At 47.4% G+C, this 20,819-nt stretch overlaps 1 protein-coding gene across 1 annotated transcript in view; it reads right to left on the bottom strand.

The window, feature by feature from the left end:
* The window catches only part of LOC146835107 (riboflavin-binding protein-like), a 34,290-nt gene extending 33,965 nt beyond the window's left edge, over window positions 1-325 (bottom strand). The window contains exon 1 of the mRNA XM_085602767.1: window positions 177-325. Within this exon, the coding sequence (XP_085458893.1) occupies window positions 177-304 (128 nt within the window). The 5' untranslated portion in view covers window positions 305-325. The remainder of the gene's footprint in view (window positions 1-176) is intronic.
* Window positions 326-20,819: the final 20,494 nt, after the last annotated feature.

Genomic DNA, 20,819 nt, shown 5'->3' with positions numbered 1-20,819 from the left:
CTGGCGCTGTCCCCATAAAGGCAATTTATTGCGCTTTCTGCAGTAACTTTGCACCACCACTAGGCTGTTTTGCACAGTTTACACTCTTCTGCGTTTCCCCGGACCCAGCTGGGCTCCTGGAAGCACAGTGCCCAGTAAAGTAACAGTGTCTGGTGTTCAGCCCCTCACAGTCTTACCTCTGTCGCTGTGGCTGCTTGTGGGGTCTCAGCTTCACCTCTGATGATGAATGTCTGCCGGCCTTCTGTCGGGCAGACCCTATATACCCCTGGCAGCCCTGCAGGCCCCAGCACGTGTTTAAGTCCATTCACCTCGTGAAAAGCTAACAAGCTCTTATCTCAGGGACAGTGACGGTGGGTCAAGGCACAGCCGGCCACATACCAGAAGGACTGTTGACCACCAGCTGCCTCGTCCCCTTTGCTTGCTCTTTTCTACACACTGTATGTTTTATTCATATTTAAAGATTTAGTTGGGGGACATTTTGTACATTTGTTTTAGATGAGAAGTAGGCCTGGGCAAAATTTAAATTACACCGGCATAATTAATGTAATTTTGGGAATTTCATGACACGCTTGTTATGCGAAATTCTAAAAATCACACGATTATACCCCTTCTCCTAATTACACGCCATTCAGGGTAAAAATGTCATGTGAAAGGCACCACTCGTGCTAATGATTTGCCACAAACACATGGAAACAACAGAACACGAGCAGTTGTTGTTTGCGGTACTTTATTTTAAAAGTATTCTTGTGCCAAAACATCGACCCAAGGATGCATGTCTCTTTAAAATGTAGCACGAGATGATGGATTTGAATTCAGGAGAATTTCACACCCTAAGGAGAATGTGTGACTGTGATCAAAGGCAGAGCCCATGGAAGAAGCTCAGCACCACACCCCACGCCTTGGGCACAGAGACATTCTCCATACACCGACAGGCTGGATCTAGAGTAGACAAGGGGGGCCAGCCCCTCTAAGGTGCCCCCAGGCCAATCCACATGGAGAGAGCCATGCTTCCTTCTTTCTGTAATGTTGCACATGGGCCTGCATCTCTGCTCTCTCTCCTTCTTTTTCCCATATTAAAAAGTGTTAATGGATTTCATTTAACTGGTAGCTTTGTGCAGCTCTGCAGGTCCCTTTGTTGTATTTATTATGATGATAGTTCTGTTCGCTGGTTACTGCACTGGATGGTCCAACCTGAGATATTCTGTTTATGTGTTTATGACCCTGAGCAGACATGTCTGGAGAGAGATATTGCTGGGAGATCTGATGGGATGGACTATGTTCCTGTGATCCCTTATCTGATTGTCAATGCAAGATGTAAAGAAGTGGCCATAGTGTGCTGCCAGTTGGGGCCTCCAGTGGTGCACTGTATTAGAGTCCTCCGAATGGCCAGCAATATGTGGCAGATTGCGTCAATTTCCAGGCATGCTCACTGGGCGATGGCTGGCTTATGGACTAGTACAGCACTGGGTGATGGACAAAACACGTGGCAGATATGTCTTATGTGAGAGCAAGAGGATAATGCTATAATTGGCTGGTGACTGTTCGATGTTATGGTATTATTATTTGTGTGGGTCAGGAGGACTATATATGAATTGTCATTATTACATAATACCCAGGTTAGCCATAGATCAGTCCTTCATGACTTACCTGTATATAGAACGTGGTGTGTAGGTTGGGCTGTTTCATATCTGTGGGCTGTAATCTTTAGACTATAGTAATGGAGGGTGTAATTATCCTTCTTGTTCTATCCCAGGGCTCTGGGATGATGTAGTTACCATGTTTTTAACTGTCTTCTGCAGTGTATATGATCCTCAATGCTACCAATTTTGACTGGTACAGAGTTCCAGAGCTTGGTGGCTTGGACTGAGAAAGCAGTGTCTCCTACGAGTTCTTATGGTAAGGAGGTATGCTGATCCGTGGTTTAAGCCTGGAGCACAGGGTTCTGTTTTGTTTTTATTTCTTGAATTTAACTTGTAGATATAGTGGTCCTTTCTCTTGGGGGGCTTTGTGAACAACATTGAATGCCGTGTACTTTGCGCCTCCAGCTATTGGAAGCGAGTGGAAAACAGGACTTTGTAGAGGCCAATACTATTTTTGGCTCTTGTCAGGTGGGGTTAAATCCTAGTTTGGGTGCAGAGCTAGTTTTTACCTCGATTCTGTGGGAGTTGCATCAGTTGATCAATCAAGGCCGTGTCCGGGCCCTGATACTGTTGGATCTGTCAGTTGCCTTCAACACTGATGATCACCAGATTTTAATCTGATCCCTGTTAGAGACACGTGTTCTTCGGGTGGTGCACAGCTGGCCCAGTCTCTTTCTTTCAGATCACCAGAAACATGTTCAGTTTGGTTCTCACTTTCCACCATTTAGGAAAGTGCATTGGGAATCCCAGAAGGGTCAACCATCTTGCTCCTCGTGTTGAATTTATACATCATATCACTGTCTTATCTGCTGCATTTTATTTATTTATTTGCAGAGTTTTAAATAGTGCGAACATGACCCTTCAGAGTGTCTGAGCGCTGCACATGGAGCAGTCAGGTCATACATGTAAGCGAAAATACAAGAGGGACAAAGCAGGGAACAAAACCACATATAAATATAGCTACAATAGATCAAAAACATCTTGGAAGATCCATGATCTCAAGGAGTCAACATAAAAACTGTGAGGCTGAATGACTAAAGATGACTAGTGAAGGAAACTATTCATCAGAATCATTTTTACTTCCTTTTTGACGAAGGTAGAGGAGTGGTTTGTCCTGGTTTCAGGCGATAGTGAGTTCCACATTCTGGGAGCTAGACCAGAGAAGGAGTGGCTGTGCTTCTTTTTCTTTTCGAACTTCTGTGGCTCCTGCAGTAGGGAGCTAGAGCTTCTTGAGGAGCGACTACCTTCAGATAGTTCAAGTTTTTTGGCCAGGTAGGCAGGTGTGTTGTGGTGAAGGGCCTTGTGTGTCATGCAAGCAATCTTGCATGAAGGAGGATCTCCCTTCTTCACATGTACAGACAATATGCAGATTTTATTGAGTGTTAGCAGAAGCAGGGACCCCTTCGTGACGAGTCTGAGGTTGAACTGTTCAAAATGAAATCCTGCTAACAGATATCTTTGTGGTTTTGATCATCCCGATGCACCAATAGAAATCTTTAGCCTGGCTCCATAGGCATCTGTCATGCTTCTGTTATGACAGCAAATAATGTAGATATCCAAATGGACAACATCATCACCCCGGCTATTCAAATCATGGCATCCTCTAGGAGTTTCTTTCTCTATGGAAGAGGTCGGTTAAGGAGGATTCTTTCATTTCTTTGATTTCCAAAAAAGGAAGTTGGTGTTAAACACTTTTGTATAATTTTGTTTGGATTACAATTGATCTACTTATCTTGATCTTTGTAAAATGTCCTTTCATAAATTACCATACATCTATGCACACCCAATTCCTCGCCCTACAAGTAAAGATCAAAAAAGGGGCAGTAGGGAGGGGCGTGGTTACGTGCGACTGCGTGATGGCTGCGTTTTAGGTCAGCTCCGAGGCCGTCATCCGGAACCCGCCAATCCGGCTAAATAATCAGTTTCCCGAAGAGAGGGACAGCAGTCGGAAGTGACCGGGACCCCTCCGAGCCGCTTTTCTGACCGGAAGTACCTTGCCTTATGAAAAGCTGCCCACCAGAAGCTGGGGCCTCCCAGCAGTTTGAGGCCGCATCCTAGAGTGACTCCTGCTGCCGTGGAGACCGCGCTGGAAGGGGAGTGAGCCGCAACTCATTACCGAGGCTTGCGGCCTGGTCCGGGAGGTGTGGACCGGCCTGTACCGATCACGTCGCTTTCTCCTCTCCTGAGTGGTGCCTGACCCCTGTGGCGGTGAGTTTGTCCGCCCTGGGGGGTGCGCTGGTGTGCCTTTTTGGAATGTGTGGTCTGCCTCACTTCCCATTGTGAAAGAGTGCGGCTGCAGGAGGCAGAGGGCCCTAAAGGAGCAGGCGCCTAACATGTGCCCGGAGTCCTAAAGTTAGGACTCCTAACTTTACTACTCCTAAACTGAGAAAAATCCTAACTTTAAGACTTTTGGTATTCACAGAAGGCATTTAGGAGTCCTAAAGTTAGGAGTCCTAACTTTACTACTCCTAAACTGAAAAGAATCCTAACTTTAAGACTTTTGGTATTCACAGAAGGCATTTAGGAGTCCTAAAGTTAGGACTGCTAACTTCTGTGAATACCGAAATGAGTAAGTGCCTTCTGTGAATAGCAAAATGAGTAAGTGCCTTCTGTGAATACCAAAATGGTAGTAAGTTTAGGATTTTGTCTTAAGTTAGTTCTTTGAATTGGGCCCAGTGTGTCTTGGGCCGGACATCCTCTGAAGTATTCTAGAAGGGGCACTTCAGGGGAATAACGACGCAAGACAGCCCAACCCTGATTAGTCACAGCATGATGTTGGGCAGAAAATGCCCTAAAATGACGCAGCAGAGCAAGCTGGACAAGTACACCTGCCCCAGGGCGCCTGCCCCAGAGCGCCCCTCTCGGGGAGATTCTGCGAATGGGTCAGAGGGCGAAACCCCTGAATTGACCCCAAAAGACGTGATGGCGGCCATTGCTGGAGTGCGGACCTCGATGGAACAATGTACTAACGCCATCACAGCAGAGGTGACCTTGATTAGGGCGGACCTCACCAAAACACATGAAAAAGTCAAGCAGCTGGAAGTAACCACCAAAAGCCTAGTAGACGATGTTTCACAGCTCCAAAACAAAATCATATTCGGCGCCTTTGGCTCAGGTAATAGTAAACAACAAACAATATGCCTCCTTTGGTCTCAGTCGGGGCACTAGACAGGGGTGTCCATTGTCACCCTTGCTCTTTGCCCTTTCGTTGGAGCCTCTTGAGGCCTGGATCCGACGTGAACCGGTTATACGCGGGCTGCGGTGACCGGCGGAGTGGGAAGATCACATTTCGCTGTACGCGGACGACATTCTCCTATACTTGGCCTCCCCCAAGATGTCTCTCAGATGTATTTTAGACATTTTCACATCCTTTGGCAGATTCTCTGGCTATTCTATTAACTGGAACAAATCTCTTCTCTACACATTGGGTGGCGAGGCACCAGCTCTCTCCACAGATTGTCCCATACAAGTGGTGGGGGATGGGCTTCGTTACCTAGGGATCTTTGTCACCGCCGACCCCAAGCTCCGATATGAGAGGAATTTGCTCCCTCCCTTGCAACTCCTGCATCGTGATGTTGCTAACTGGAGGACGCTCCCCTTTCGCTGCTCAGCCGAGCCGCTCTCTTTAAGATGATGTCCCTGTCCCGCTTTCTTTATGTCCTACAGAAGTATCCCGACCCGGTCCCAGCATGGTATTTTGAAGAAATAGAAGATCTACAAAGGCAGCTGTTATGGGATGGGAGACCTAGAATAGCACTTAATAAACTATTCCTTAATTTGTATGATGGTGTGATCAGTCTCCCCGACATTAAAAAATACTATTGGGCAGCACACCCGGGCTTTGTAAAAAGAGAGGGGCCCTATAAAAATACATACTACATACGTTTCATGGTAATGATGTCGTCTGGTAGCAGAAAATAATGAAGCTGTTATAGGTCAGTGTGGCAGCATGTGGACAGCAATATCCATCGCCTTGATTTACTCGCTTGAAGGAGGAGCCGACTTTTCTGAGCTCCCCTCTTTTCTTTGAGCAGCTATGCATCCCAGGATTTACGAGTTGCCTTTTTATCCTTTTGGCACCAAACCTTCTCCGTGGTGTTGCCTGCACTGCGTCACTTGAATTTTCGCTATTCTGACTTCCCTAAATTGGTATCGCCTACCGCGGACACCCATTCATGGTGGTCTTCTATTATAAGACAGTATAGCTACTTCTAGCATCGCGTTAAGTCTTCACTGACCTGTAACAGCTTCATTATTTTCTGCTACCAGATAACATAATTACCATGAATTATATGTAGTAAGTATTTTTATTGAGCCCCTCTCATTGTACATAGAGGAACAGTACTTGTATCCAGGATGGCTGTTGGCCACCACCCTACTTGATTTTTCAGCGCCCTGATGATGGAATTGGCAACAAAAATCCTCACCTCCGAAACGCGCATCGGCACATTTCCTGTGTTCTTGTAAATATCTGTATTGTATATTGTATGACATCACTGTCTTTTGCTTTGTGATCTTTGTATGTACCTGACTTATTGTTTTATGTTTGTGGATTGTTTTGAAGTTTGCAATTATACATTGTCTATTAGTCTACTGATCAAGATAATGGGACTCCATAACTATTGATGTACACTTTTATGACTTCTATGATATTTTCATGTTTTATGTGATCCTTATATGTTATTTATGTTTTATACTGCATCAGAAAATTTTATAAACTTTATACTTTAGAAAATACTACTTGTCTTTGGGACATGTAAATCTGTGGATATACTACCCTTTTGAAAGTTATAAATAGGGAATTTGTACTTGTTGTTGGCTACAGTCCGAGACAAAGCCTGCAAATACATCCCACAAACCCACAGCCCAGCAGAGAGTGCAAGGGGAAGCCCAAGTCCAGCAAGCATCTCAGGCATGAAGCATAATCCCAACCCCAAGGGAAGGTGTCCAAAACTCAGAACCAGCACCATAAAGTCACCAGAGGACCGAGCATGGTGGAAAGGCACAAAAAGAATCTGAGGCTGGAAGATAGTGCACATGGTATAGAAGGCCCAAGCCCAGGGGAGAACCCAAGGCTAGTCCTCACCTCAGGAAACAAGGGGTGAAACACCAGTCCTCAGAGAAGAAGTGTCCAGCGCCACATAAGGGGCAAGGTCGCTTCAAGCCCCAATCCCTGCAGGATGCAGTAGAACTGTAAGCCAAATAAAAGGGCTAGTACTACTCAGACTCCAACAAGCCCAGCTGGAAGGCAGGGGCATACACGGTTCAATGAGAATCCAGGAGAAGGATACTGGGCACATCCCACTAGGCTGAAGTCCAGTAGTGGACACAGGGGGGAAGCCCATGGTCAGTTCGTATGCTCGGAAAAGTGGTGCAGTCAGCTTTCATCCAGCAAGTGGGCCCCATTACCCAACATATTGAAGGTGCACTCTTGCCCCAAGCCTGGTACGGAGCTAGTTGGGAAAGACCCATCCTCGACTTCCCAGTCCAGGGAGAGCATCAATATCCATAAACAGAAGTCTGCAGCATAGTCAATAGAGGAAACCCAGCACCAGTCCCAAGCCCAGGAAGGAGACAATAAAAGGCAAGGCATGCACCAAAATAGTACCACACAGCCCCCACCAAAACTAGCAAGATGCAACAAGACAGAAAAACAGGGTAACATCCCATAAACTCCAGGCTTAGCAAGGAGCTAATGGGAAGCCCAAACCATACCGCACCATGGTAAGAAAGAAAGGGGGCACTCACCAGTCTTTCAGTGCGGGAGGCTCCCGCATTACCTACCAGGCAGGTACACCCTAGCCCCAAGAGAAGCAAGGCACAAACAGGGGGCCCACTCACCGACCCAGTGGGCAAGTGGTGGGAGGAAACCACTTCAACTGAGGGAGGCTTACAGAGGCATCAAGGAAAGAAAGCAACCTCAGGACCAAGCCAAGTAGGAAGCCATGGAAACACAAGTCAAACACTGGAAGCAGCACTACACATACCCAAATAAGCACATTGCCGGCTGAACCAAGAAAACAAGCCTATGAATACAGTAAAGCCAGGAACACACACCACAACTGAACAAACTGCTAGCAGCAAAGGAAAGGTCTAAACTGGGCTGAAAAGTTAAGCTGCAACACGCACCTAATTACAGGATCTTAGAATGACTGCATCCTAAGTTAGACAGGCCCAAAAGGAGGTGGTTTCTGGCTAAATGTGGCTGTTTATAGGCACACCTGTGTGAAGAAGAGTTTATTTTTTTCTTTTAGGAAGGTAGGAGGTGCCTGTCTCTAGCGTGTGAACACACATCATGATATAAGGACTGGGACGTAGAAGTGAAGAGGAAGTAATGGCAATAAAGTGTAAATGTATTGAAGGATTATTTTAGATCTTAAGCTCATGCATTATTCTCTGCTGTAGGGAAATGGTGCTCCTGGCAACACTATGAGACAATAAAGAAATAAACAACAATATTACACACCTGAAAGAAGGCAGAGAAAGAAGTGTGAGTGTAGATCACTGCAGACTCCTGAACAATGCCTACACATAAGGCCAGAGAGAGTCATAGGACAACGAGAGCGAGAGAGAGTCATGGGACGGAATGAAACAACACAAGGACCATAGTGGGTACACCTGGGTGTTTCGTAAACCCCTCACGAAGAAAGAACAGGACAGCTGATACAAAGCCATCCACATCTGCCAGACATCATCGAGATGAACCCTGAATACCTTAACTATAAGTTTAATATTCACCCATGCCTTGATACAGCTGTCTGCTTTGTATGGTCCGGCGTGACAGTGTTGCTGTCGCCAGACAATTAAGTGAGAATCACCAGAACAGGGGCTTTTTTTCACCCACATGTTGGGAGCCCGCAGTACATGTTTTGATTGGGCAGAAGTAGTGTACTGCCACAAAAAGAGCTTGGCCTCAACTCAGCTGTGATAATTTTGTTTATTTATCCAGCTGCCTGAATTTGAACTTTAAGGGGCACACACATGCCACTGTAATGCTATTAAAATGTCTAAGGTAGCTAGAGAATGTATGGTGCTTTTCTCTGGCAGCAGCACAGATGGGAGATGGGAGGAGAGCACTCATTTACCCATATGGACGTTTAAGTCTGCCTTGACAGTGCAACTGTCACCTGAACTTTTAACCTACAACAATCTTATTCTACATTTCTTTGCTTCTACATAAATACATATCAATCCCTATGCTATCTACTTGTAATGCTTCAAATTACCATACAGCATTCATTTAAAGCCAGGTCTAATGGCATTGCCAATGCTTGTTAAATACTGCCCTAAACATCAGAACTGTGTGCACATTCCCACTGACAAGTTGGAATGTTGGACCTGGAGCTTCAAAAGATTACACAATGTCCACAAAGATAACCCCTACGTGGCCACAAAGGGCAAGCGCCAAGGTCTCATCGCTGGACGCCAGAAAGCATGGCTGATTCTCCAACAAAGGGAAATGTTGCTGTTCTCAGAATTTTCGCTCTGTGGAGCTTTATTTATTCAAGGCCCCTGGGACTCAGCGGTAGTCTGTGTACTGAAGGGGAAAAGATGCATTGATTGCAGAGAGAAGCCCGCTCTTGTATATTGTACATGGTGGCCATGTTGTAACAAGGCCAAAGTCTTGTTGACACAGTTTCAGTGGGCCTCAGGCAGGCAAGGGCGCAGGCAGAGCTCTTTAGCACAAGTATGGAAACCCCAAATACAATGCAGATATGAGCATTTTACAATTTGGTTGCATATTGGTGCTTACAGATGAGAAACGTTTCATAGTTGAATGCATATATCTTTACCAGAGTAATAGAAAGAGAGCTCAATAAATAAACCTAGGATTTGTTCCCATAAAGATTTCAAACATGGATTTAACGATTGGGATGAGGGTGGAACATTCTTTTGAATATTTTATTTCCCAGATTCTAGTTGATATTACGACAGGACCCTGGGCAGGGGCTTGTATTAAATGAATTGTACAGAGACTTTGCAACTGCTATGCCATGGCTGGGCACACTGGCACTGGCATTCACAGAGACCACTCAGTGAAAAAGATTTAGTGCCAGTACTGTTCTTTCACTGAATAACCTGATAATGTAATGTGTCCCTGGGCACTAAAGGCAAATGCAGTCAAAATAATGCCCTGTGATCAGTGGAATTTGCACAGTGAAAGAGGTTTTTCAAATTAAATGTTTTGCATGTTATCAACAGTAACATATAAACACGCACATGCTATTAACGGTGTATTATTCCTATTTAGATTGACCATAGTTAATGTAGGCCTGTGGCTCAGTACAGTTAACGTTTGGGAGCCATCTTGTTTCATGTCACGTGTGTGTTTTATTGTTTAGGACAAGCTGAACTCACAATAAACAACCGTCATGTGTCTTTGCTTTCCTTCTCATGTGAACTGTTGTTTTCCTGTACATGATAACTGCAGGAATGCGTTCCTCTGGCCCTCTGAATAATTCCCCCTCTAGTCTGCCTTTTTTTGCATGCTTAGAATGCCACACGGTGCTCTTAAACATTCAAAAGGCAGCCTATCGCTGCTATATTTATATACAAAACCTAAGCACTGATGCTGTCAAGAACCCAAGAGGCCTCCTGGAGCCCTCTGCTGCTGTGAGGATCCTAGGCCCGGAAGAGGGAAATCTGAAGGGAATCTGAGGACTGGAACCTCTTTGCATCAATTTCAGGTGTTGCATCATTTCCAGACGGCAACGAACGCCGGTAGAGAGAGACCCGGACCCGGACCTGGGATCTGGGACCTGCTGATTGCCGGTGCCGGTGCACCACGATCATCCTGGGGGAAGGAGGGGCCGGTGAGTGGAGGCAAACTTGGCCTGACTCTTCCAGCCAGTGCCTGATTACGGACTGGCGCTGCATTTCTTTTTCTGGGTTAATAAACCCTAAATTTTGTTGTCATCCCTTTTACCGCTGCACGTTGCACTTTAACTGTGTGGGTAGACACCGTACATGCTGCTATTGAGGACTTTTTAAGCCCAACCTTTGTTGTCTCCATTTTACCATCGCTGCACGCTGTACGCCGCACTCTAAGTTCCTGCGAGGTCTTATGTAATCTTGGTATCCTGGTTTGTGTGCTATAAGTGTTACAAGTGTGTTATAAAATACTGGACTGGACTGGACTGGACTGTAAGTCACCTTCTGACATCCTGGGGCTGTTACAATGAGTAAGCGCAAGTCACTAACAGGGCAGGGGGTAGTTGGCACGCTGGATGCTATTTTGTTAAGGGCCGAGTCTGTGTTAATGCATGAAATTGCTTTAACTGAACGCAGACTATCGCTTGAGCCCCTGGCTGTTCAATCACAGCCATTGATGTTACAGGATGCTTGCATCACCACAGCACCTAATCCTGCGGCATCCTCTCTGTCACACTCCCCTGTAATTGATACCATAAATGCTATAAATACCAATTTACCCGAGTCCCAGGAGCCACTGCATGGACCGAATAGACCCAATGTAATCACCAGGGGTCAAAAAGTTAAAAATAGTCATACAAAGTGCCTCCCCCTCTGGCGAAGAAGAAAAAGGGGCAGGGCGCTAACAGGCAATCTAACATTTGGCAAAAAACACACGGTTGTGAATCCGCACCTGCACCCGGGGTCATTGATTTAAATCAGGTCCACGCCACTCCCCCTAATATTATTGTAGAGTCTGGCGGTTCTACACCTTTGGAAGAAGGGGAGTTCTGGAAAAAAATGGAGGAAACACTGTCAGTCGTTTTTTTGTAAAAGATGTCTTTATTGATAAGAAAACACAAAAAGAAACCACCGGCGACAGTCCCGCACAACTTCCCTCGCAGGGGGACGCATATTAGGAGGGGAGGCCAGGGAGCCAAACAGCCGCCTGGTGTATCAACCATGTTAAGCAATCAGCCCTATAGCTAGAAAGAGACCCAAACGAGTCTGAGGTATCAGGGATAATGTCAATGGTGGGGCCTCACTTCCGCACAGTAAAATGCCCCTGCAAAGTCCATGCTATCGGGCAGGGCCCAACAATCGAGAAAGAGCCAGCTCTCCCCTCCTCTTCAGGCGCCTCTCCATAAATCAAACTCAAAAGAAAGTAGAAATCCCCCCAACCCACAACCTCCCCGACCCTCCCAACCCCTCCCACCCTCCCCCCAGTGGTGGTAACTCTCAGTCATACGCAGGGCATTCCCCAATCGATAATCATACCTGGAACAGGTGAAGGGCTCGAATTGAGGGAGGACACACCGCTGCCGGCAATCCCTAGAGAGAAAGCGCACTAGAGGGCCCCAGCGGAAACTGAAATTTTTAAAGGACCCCAGGAAGACATCCGCCATCCGTTCCATGCTCAACAATTTCCACAACCTCGCATGCCACAAAGATATCGCCGGGGCTTCCTTCTTTTTCCAAGCTGCCGCCAGAGTAATCTTAGCCGCCCCCAAGCACAACCAAAGGATCTTTTTGTCCGCACGCGTCTGGTGTTCGAGGAGGGGATCCCGGAGACCCAGCAATACGTGAGCTACGGAGTCCGCGATCGGGTAACCCAAGATCTCTTTAATATGGGACAGTATCTCCTGCCAGTACGGGCGGATGACCGGGCAATCCCACCAAATATGGCGGAAGTCCCCCAAGAGACCGCATCCCCTCCAACACCTGTCCGAGGAGGTAGGGAAGATGTGGTGTATCTTGGCGGGAGAGAGATACCAGTCCATCATTGTCTTAAGGTGCGTCTCGCGCAATTCCACCGAGTGATTGTGGCTGGTCAAATCGCGCCACAAGTGAGACCATTCTTCATCCGCAACGGCCCTCCCCAGGATGTCCTCCCAGAAGCCCATATAGCGCGGCCTCGGAGAGAGAGCGGTGGCCAAGAGATGGCCATAGATAAAGGAGATGGCTCCGCGCATCGTCGAGGTGCGCGAGAGAAAAGCCTCAAAGGGGGTGGGCGGCCGAACTGCCGCCTCTCGAACCGACGGAGACAAAGCCCAGTGCAGCAGCTGGGTGTGGCGGAACTGCTCCGTCTGAGGAACCCCATAATCCCGTCCACAATTGGCAAAGGTGAGCGGGGCAGAGCCATGGAACAAATGCGTAAGGGCGAGACAGCCCCCGCTTCTCCATACGTCGAATGAACCCTCTTGCATCGCAGGTGGGAAGGCCGGATTGAAATGTATGGGAGTAAAAGGCGACGGGAACGTAGTCCAGCGCTCATCCCCGGAAACCGAGTCCCAGACCTTAAGGGTGGTGCCGGTAGGGGTGCTGATGTACGCATTCTGGGGCCTGTCCCCCTTGGGTTTCCATACCAGATCCCATATCGTGCGTCCCGCCACACTTCTGTCCATGTGGAGCCAGTGTTTCTCCGAAAGCGGTTGGGTCCATTCCACCAAGATCCGCAACTGCGCAGCTTTATAGTAGAGGAGCAAGTCCGGGAGGCCCACCCCTCCCTCTCCCCGAGGGCGTCGGAGAGTGGCAAAAGAAAATCTAGTTTGCCCCCCCTGCCATATGAAACGGAGCATTAGAGTCTTTACGCGGAGAAAGAAATCAGTGTCCAAGACAATAGGGAGCGCCTGGAACAGATATAAAAGCTTCGGCAAGAGCGTCATTTTAATCACGTGTATCCTACCTAGCCAGGAGATAAACAACGGCTTCCACCGGTTCAAATCAGCCCGTATCGCAGCCAGGAGAGGAGGGAAGTTGGCCGAACACAGTTTCCCCACTGTGGGGGTCAAGTGCACCCCCAAGTATAGTAATGAGGAATGGGTCCAAGGCAGGGGCGAGAGCGGCCGAAGGCAGTCCACCTCCATCGGCGAGAGTGTAAGATTAAGGATATAGGATTTGTCATAGTTCACCTTAAAACCCGCCACCGCTTCAAAACGCGCCAGGGTCATCTGGACGTGGGGGAGGGAGTGCGCAGGGTCCGCCAGCGAGAGCAAGACGTTGTCCGCGAACAAGGAGATCTTGTGCTGTTCGCCCGTATAGGGTAACCCCCGGATGTCCGGGTGTTCCCGTATCGCCAGCGCCAGTGGCTCAATACTCAGAGCGAACAACAAGGGAGAGAGTGGACACCCCTGCCTCGTGCCCCGCGAGTGTGGGAAGAAGGAAGAAAAGTAGCCATTGACCGCGACACGGGAATGAGGCCTGCTAAAATTGGCCCGAAGCATGGTGAGGAATCTGACCGAGAACCCAAACGCTTCCAAGGTACGGAAGAGAAACTGCCAGTCCACCCGGTCAAACACCTTCTCGGCATCCAGGCCAAGAAAAACTGCCGGAATGTTAAATCGGTTGACCTTCTCGATGAGGTGAATCCCGCTCCTAGTGTTATCATGGGTTTGTCGCCCTTTAATGAACCCCGATTGATCCGGGTGGATAAGTACCGGCATCAGGTCTTGCAGGCGGGACGCTAGGATGGAAGAATAGAGTTTGGCGTCGACATTGAGCAGGGCGATCGGCCTATACGATGAACAGATAGCGGGGTCTTTACCGGGCTTAGGGATGACTGAGATGACGGCCTCTGCCATAGAGGCCGAGGAAACCCCCGACTCAGCCATCGCATTGAACAGTTGGACCAAGAAATCACTGATTTCGGCGGCAAAGGTCTGATAAAAGAGGGTCATGAATCCGTCTGCACCTGGCGCCTTATGAGGCTTCAGGGACTTGACGGCACTCAGCACCTCCTCTCTAGTGATGGGAGCAGCGAGCAGCTCATTCCAGGCCGCAGACACCTGTGGGAGCGGGAGAGTGCGCAAGTAGTCCCTCTGGGCAGCGGGGTCAAGGGATTCCCTAGCGTATAACGTTGCATAAAACTTGCCGAAGCGTGCAGCCTTGGCCGCATCGCAGTGCTGCAGCGCGCCCGCTGCGTCCCGAATGCCTCCGATGTATTCCCGCTCACGCTTACGGCGCAGTTGGCGGGCCAAGTGTCTCCCCACTTTGTTCCCCTGAGTATAAGAGAGATGACGGAGCTTCAGGAGGGTAAACTCCGACCTATTGTTGTAATGAGCCCGTAGCTTGCCCCGGAGAGCAGTAAGCGGTTGCAACGTGTGTTTGGAAGGGTGGTCTTTATGCGCACGCTCCAGCACCGCGAGTTCCGCCTCTAACGCCTCTCGTTCCGTTCTCCTCAATCTATTAAGTGCCGCATTAATAGCTAAGCAACTACCCCTCACTGAGGCCTTAAAGGCATCCCAGGTAGTGAAAACAGATGTGTCTTGAACCGGCTTAAGGTCGAAAAAGTCCCGAATCGCCACACGGAGCTCCTTGCAAGAGGAATCGTCCCTCACCAGGGAAGCCGGAAAATACCATCTGCGCGGAACGTCCCCCACTGGCGCCCACTGTAGCCCCAGCGCAAACAAGCTGTGATCAGAGATAGAATGAGGAAAAATCTTGGCCTCACTCACGGAACCCCGGAGGGACTGGCTGTAAAAAATATGATCTAAGCGGGAGTACGATTGGTGGACATGGGAGAAGAAAGTGTAGTCCCGGGTGAGGGGGTGCAGGGAGCGCCACCCATCCAGCAACCCCAGCTCCTCGATCCGCCGGAGCAACTCATCAGAGAAGACCCCAGTCTCGGCCCCCCGGCAGTGGGAGCAGTCCAAGTCCGGATCCCAAACGAGATTGAAATCCCCCATTACGAAGAGCGCCCCCTCCACAAAGTTCTCTACAGTTCGCAGTAAGCTCAAAAGGAATCTATTTTGCCCCACATTGGGAGCATACAGCACAAGGAAGGAACAAGTCCTGCCGAGTAGCACCCCCTTAACAAGAAGCCATCTACCCTCCCTATCGCTCCGGACTCCCAAGGGCTGGAAGTGGAGAGTCGAGCGGAACAGCAGGGCTACTCCCCTATGTTTTGAAACCGCCGAAGATCTATAGATAAGGGGGAACTGCGGTCCAGCGTCTCTCCTCGGACCTCGGCCGCAGTTTCTCTCCGTACCTCCGTAGCGTTCTTCGTAGGCGAGGCCCTCACTCCGCGCCGTAACCGCCAGCCGCAGATCGCCAGGCTTCCTCCCGGGCCACTAGGGGACCAGCGCCAACTCAGGGTGTCAAGCGGGAGGGTCGAGGGAAGGCGCTATACAACCCTGAGCGGGTACGGCGGCGGAGGGACTGAAGACACGTCCTACTCCGTTGCCATCTTGGACACCCTGTCAGTCGTTTTAAATTCTCTATCGGCAATGTTAACTTTTATGGAGGGGAGGTTAGCTAACTTGGAAAGATATATTAACTCCTCCACTGTAGTACTGACAGAGAGTCGTCCTAGTTGCTCTACAGACCCACCGGGCACTGATATGGGAAATGGGGGGCCGAATAACCCTCGGAGTAATGCTATGTGTAATGTTCTTTTTCAACAACATAAATGGAACCCCCTAACATCATCTAGCGACTCAGTAAGACCTGCCCCTGAGGATGTAGGAGTTGCACCTCCGACGAAAATTCAGCAAAAGCCCCCTTATTACACACAGGGTAGTTCTCTGGGTAAAGACATCATAAGATCTGTCCCTAATCGGGCGACATTAGGCAGAGAGGGTCATATTTTGGGCCAGGTGGGCCACAATCAAATTAGTTCTGGTACCCAAACGGGCACTTGGGGCAGTTTACAGGGTCCAAAAGGACTACACCTTCCACCAGAAGCAACACCATTCACTGTAGTGTTGGTGAATGTGCCCCCACTGCCACATGGAGAAGCTGAGCATTGGTCGACTTTGCAAAAAAAAGCCCTCCATGTCTTAGGTGGGAAAACAGGAATAACTTCAAATTTTTTCACCGAATTTAGGATGGCACGGCGAATAGGGTGGGTCAGAAATTCTAATAAAGCTTTGCCCGGTGACTGTGTAGTGTTGTCCTTCAGATCCCCAGCCTTGGTCCGAACTATCTTAGATAGGGTGGGTAATTGGCCGGTCAGAAGTAGGGAGATACGTGTTGTCCCCTTAGGGTTCTTCTATCAACCCCCCAGACCTTCTCAGCACTTCTTGGAGGAGGATTTCGGTTCGGGGCTAGCACGGCACAGTTATGCTGTCCAACTATTTTGAAGCCCTTAACAATCTGGAAGATATTGACTGACTGATCCCCCCCCCCACCCAGCATCTAGATTCTGGTGGAAGGCCGGTTGTGGGCTGTGAGGGGGGTACTTTAGAGCAGGCTAGCAGACCCCATTGTACTAAGATAGTGGGAAAAAGGACTTAATAGAGAGAGATGGTGTTATCCTGTCCATGACCCAGCGCTCAGACCAAGGTGAACGCTGTTCTAGTCCCCTGGCCCCATGTTGTACGGTTTGTTCTTCCCCCCTAGTTGTGCAGCCATTTAGTTCCATGCCCACCCGCGCAGATCACCTCAGGAGGATTACCTCATGGAATATCGCTGGATTGCATTCTAAAACCCAGGTCTTACAGTCTCTGGGTGCGTCCAGTGACACACTGCGTGACATGGCCTCACAGTCTCCGGGTGCATCCAGCGACGCAGACGCATCTGCCTCTGTTGAGTTGGATGCACAGGCACCGATTGATCAGGCGCTATGGGAGGGTCCAGTCTTAGCTCCAAGTGGCGTTGAGAGAGTGCAAATAACTCAGAACACTTTGATAACTCAAGGAAGCCTCTTTTGGAACATTGCGGGGCTGCGAAACAAATTGGAGATAGAGGAATGGGTCAGCTTTATTGAAAAATATAACATCATTTGTTTTCAGGAGACTTGGATGCGTGACATTACACATTTAAATGGGTTTTACTCCATCCATACATCAGCAAGGGTATCCCTAGGAGGACACAATAAAGGAGGACTTCTAACTCTGGTTTCAACCACCTTATATAGGAAACTGGAAAAAATTTGCCTGGAGTGCCTGCACTTTTAAGACCACGAATGTTATATTAATCAGGAAGCAAGGTGCAAGACCTCAGAAGAATAAACGGTGGTTCAATAGTAATTGCACCTTTCATCACAGTAAATTAATTAAAGCCTTAAAAAAAAGGCCCCGAGATACTGTCAAGATAAAAAATTTACGCCATTATTACAAACATGCATTGAAGAAACGTAAGACCGAGCTTAGGCAAGAAGCTTGGGGTCAGCTTCACGTGGCATGTCAAAATAGAGATTCCAGACTTTTTGGGCGTTCCGTAAATCAAGATTACTTTAATGGTTCTTCCAATGATAATATCAACGTAACAATTATGCCTGAGGATTAGGTAGACAATTTTTCTGGCCTGTACCGGAGTTGTAATAATTCTGATGTGAGGATTACTTATCAATCTGGGAGTATTTCTCTGGCACCGCCGTCATTGGAAGAGGTGGAGAGAGCCTTATCCCAGACAGTCAAGAATAAGGCCTCTGGACCTGATGGCATGCCAGCAGATCTGTTTTTAGCCAATATTCCCCTCTGGCTGCCTCTCATGACCAATTTACGGAGATGTTATGCGGCCCATGGTTCCCCAGGATCCTGGAGAACAGTGATAATAGTCCCTATCTTCAAAAAGGGTAATAGAGCGGACCCCAAATGTTACCGCCCTATATCACTGATTGATTGTACATGTAAAATCATGGGGCGGGTAATATAAGGCTAGAGACTTGGGCAGATGAGACTGGAAAATTCTCAGATGTTCAATATGGGTTCAGGAGAGGCCTTGGCACTGTTGAACAGTGTCCGAATCTGCACCTGGTCATCGCCAAGAACACCTTAGCCAGGCCAGGAACCCTTTGTTTGGGGTTCATGGACCTGACGTCTGCCTTTGACTGGGTGCAGAGGGGAAGACTCTGGGAGAAGATGCTCTCTATGGGTATAGAACCATCGATTGTCCACTTCTTGGCAGCAATGCACCAGGGTGTAACGGGTAGAGTGCGGTATGGTGTCAAAGGCGAGCTCACCGCCCCAATAAAGATGGATCGCGGGGTCCGTCAAGGTTGTGTCCTCGCCCCTTTTTTTTTCTGCCTCTACATCAATGACCTGGAGAGTAATTTGCTCAATGGGAATATGGATGTACCTCAGATAGGCTGTAGACCCCTTCCAGCACTTCTATATGCCGATGATTGTGTTTTAATGTCCGGCTCAGGGGTGGGGCTGCAGAGGCTTTTAACTCGTTTTAATGGTTTTATGAGTGATCTTGGACTGAAAACAAATGTTGCTAAATCCCATGTTATGGTGGTGGGCAAACCTCCCATGAGCACAAAAACATGTTTTATTAATAATGAAAAATGACTTTGTGTACCCACCTTTTCCTACTTGGGCATTCTTTTTAATCAAAAAAATACATGGTCCCACTTAGTGGAGGCAAGAATTGGAGGTTTTAATCGTAACGTTGAGGCTATGTTTAGGTTCACAAAAAAACTAGGCTCCCGGCCTATAAAAGTAATTACAGACATATATAAGGCACGCACGTGTGCCATCACTATGTATGGCGCTGGTGTCTGGGGGTTTTGTAACATTGTTGGTCTACAGAGAGTTGAAAATATGTTTTTGAAACGGTTGTTAACAGTGCCTAAAAGTACTGCCGTTACTATTTGTCATAATGAATTAGGTGTAACCCCGCTATCTTTTCGTCTTCAGTTATCACCACTTCTGTTATGGCGTAGTATTTGGGTGAAAGAAGAGACTGTCCTAAATCGTGCTATAATCACTGATTGTTTGAAACTGGACTGTGTCAAGAAAATTCCCTGGATTATGTATATACAAGAGCTACTAGGGAAGTTGGAGCTACCAGACTGTATTAACACTCCTGATAATATAGTCAAAATTCCAAGAGTCAAATTGAAAAGAACGTTTATGACATATAGCTATGAACTCAGAGATCGTGCAGAATATAGCAAGAAAAGAGTTGTCGAACACTCATTGCTGGTTTGTTCTTTAGGTACTGAACCCTCTCTCTTTTTTTTTTTATCACCCTAAGATGTTTTATCTTATAAGATTCAGGATGGGTATTGCCCACTTATTGTTTTCCTATCCGCGTGATGCACATTGTGATGCAAAATTGGATTTGTGTCCTTGTGACTCAGAATCAGCACAGAACACTTTACATTTTATGTTTTTCTGTGGACTCTATACTATTCCTAGACGTGCCTTTTTAAAACAACTGTTAAGATTTTTAAATATAAAAAAGTGCAGGGCTGCATTACAATATTTGCTCCTCTTGAAAGATGAATTTATTTGCCTAATGATTTATAAATACATTTCCACCGCGATGCGCCTTCGGAACATGGTGGGCAAATGATTTTATTTTGGTTTAAACAATATTTTATCATAAATTTGAGTATATCAATTGTATGAAATGCTTTTATTATGCAATCTTTTATGGTTGATTTGCAGCCGAATAAAGATTTATTGATGATGATGATGATGATGACAAAACCTAAGCAAAACAAGCACTGGCAAAGCCAATAGGTCTAGCGTTATTGTACAAACACATGTAAACGCAGGCATGCCCAAATGCTCTTGCCATGCGTTAGCACATTTGAGCCAGACCATTTGACTTTGATATGGCTCGGTGTTCTAAGAGTGAGCCGCACAAGTCTGCAGTACCACCAGGTCTCACTTGGTGGCACTCAGCCGGGCAAACTACATCATTGGAGCAATACAAGAGTAAATTACAATTTGAATGTCCCATTTTAGCCCCAGTCTATAAATTATGTGCAAACAAAATGGCAGCACTGAGCAAGTGCTATTTGCGCTGAAGTGTTTTTACCATGTTTACCAGTTGGGTCCAAATGACCGCAACCACGACTTGAAATTGGTGTTAACTAGCAATGAAAACTCTGAATCCTATATTATTGTATTGTTTGCATGCTTTTCTTCTTTGAACGTCTTCCTTTCCCCTCTCGTGATTGCTTTTGTTTATTTCAAGGCTGGCTTGCATTCATTAACTTGACATCTGAAACTTCATTGTTAATAATTCATAGCCTCTCTTAACATAATACGGATTTAACTAGAATAGATAAAGTTTAGTATTACCTCTTACAATTTCTCCAAAATCGAACCCATAGGCCTCCATGTATTGTACCACACACAGGCACACATACATTACAGCACAGACACAACCACATGCACGCCACACAACGCTACATACTAGCAAGAGAGAGTCGGGGAGACACCAGTGGAGCTTTACATGAGTGCGTCGGTAGGCCTCACTCCAGCGACACAGATAAGAAGCATTTGCAATGCAATAGGTCTCGCATTTGCGAGAGTTTGAGCTATTGGCATTGTAAATGACAATGCCTTTTATTTCTGTGTTTTGAAAACC

This window comes from Triturus cristatus, chromosome 4_2 (genome assembly GCF_964204655.1).
Source record: "Triturus cristatus chromosome 4_2, aTriCri1.1, whole genome shotgun sequence".
Taxonomy (NCBI): Eukaryota; Metazoa; Chordata; class Amphibia; order Caudata; family Salamandridae; genus Triturus; species Triturus cristatus.
Note: the sequence above shows the minus strand (reverse complement) of the source record. Positions and strands in the feature narration are given on the sequence as shown.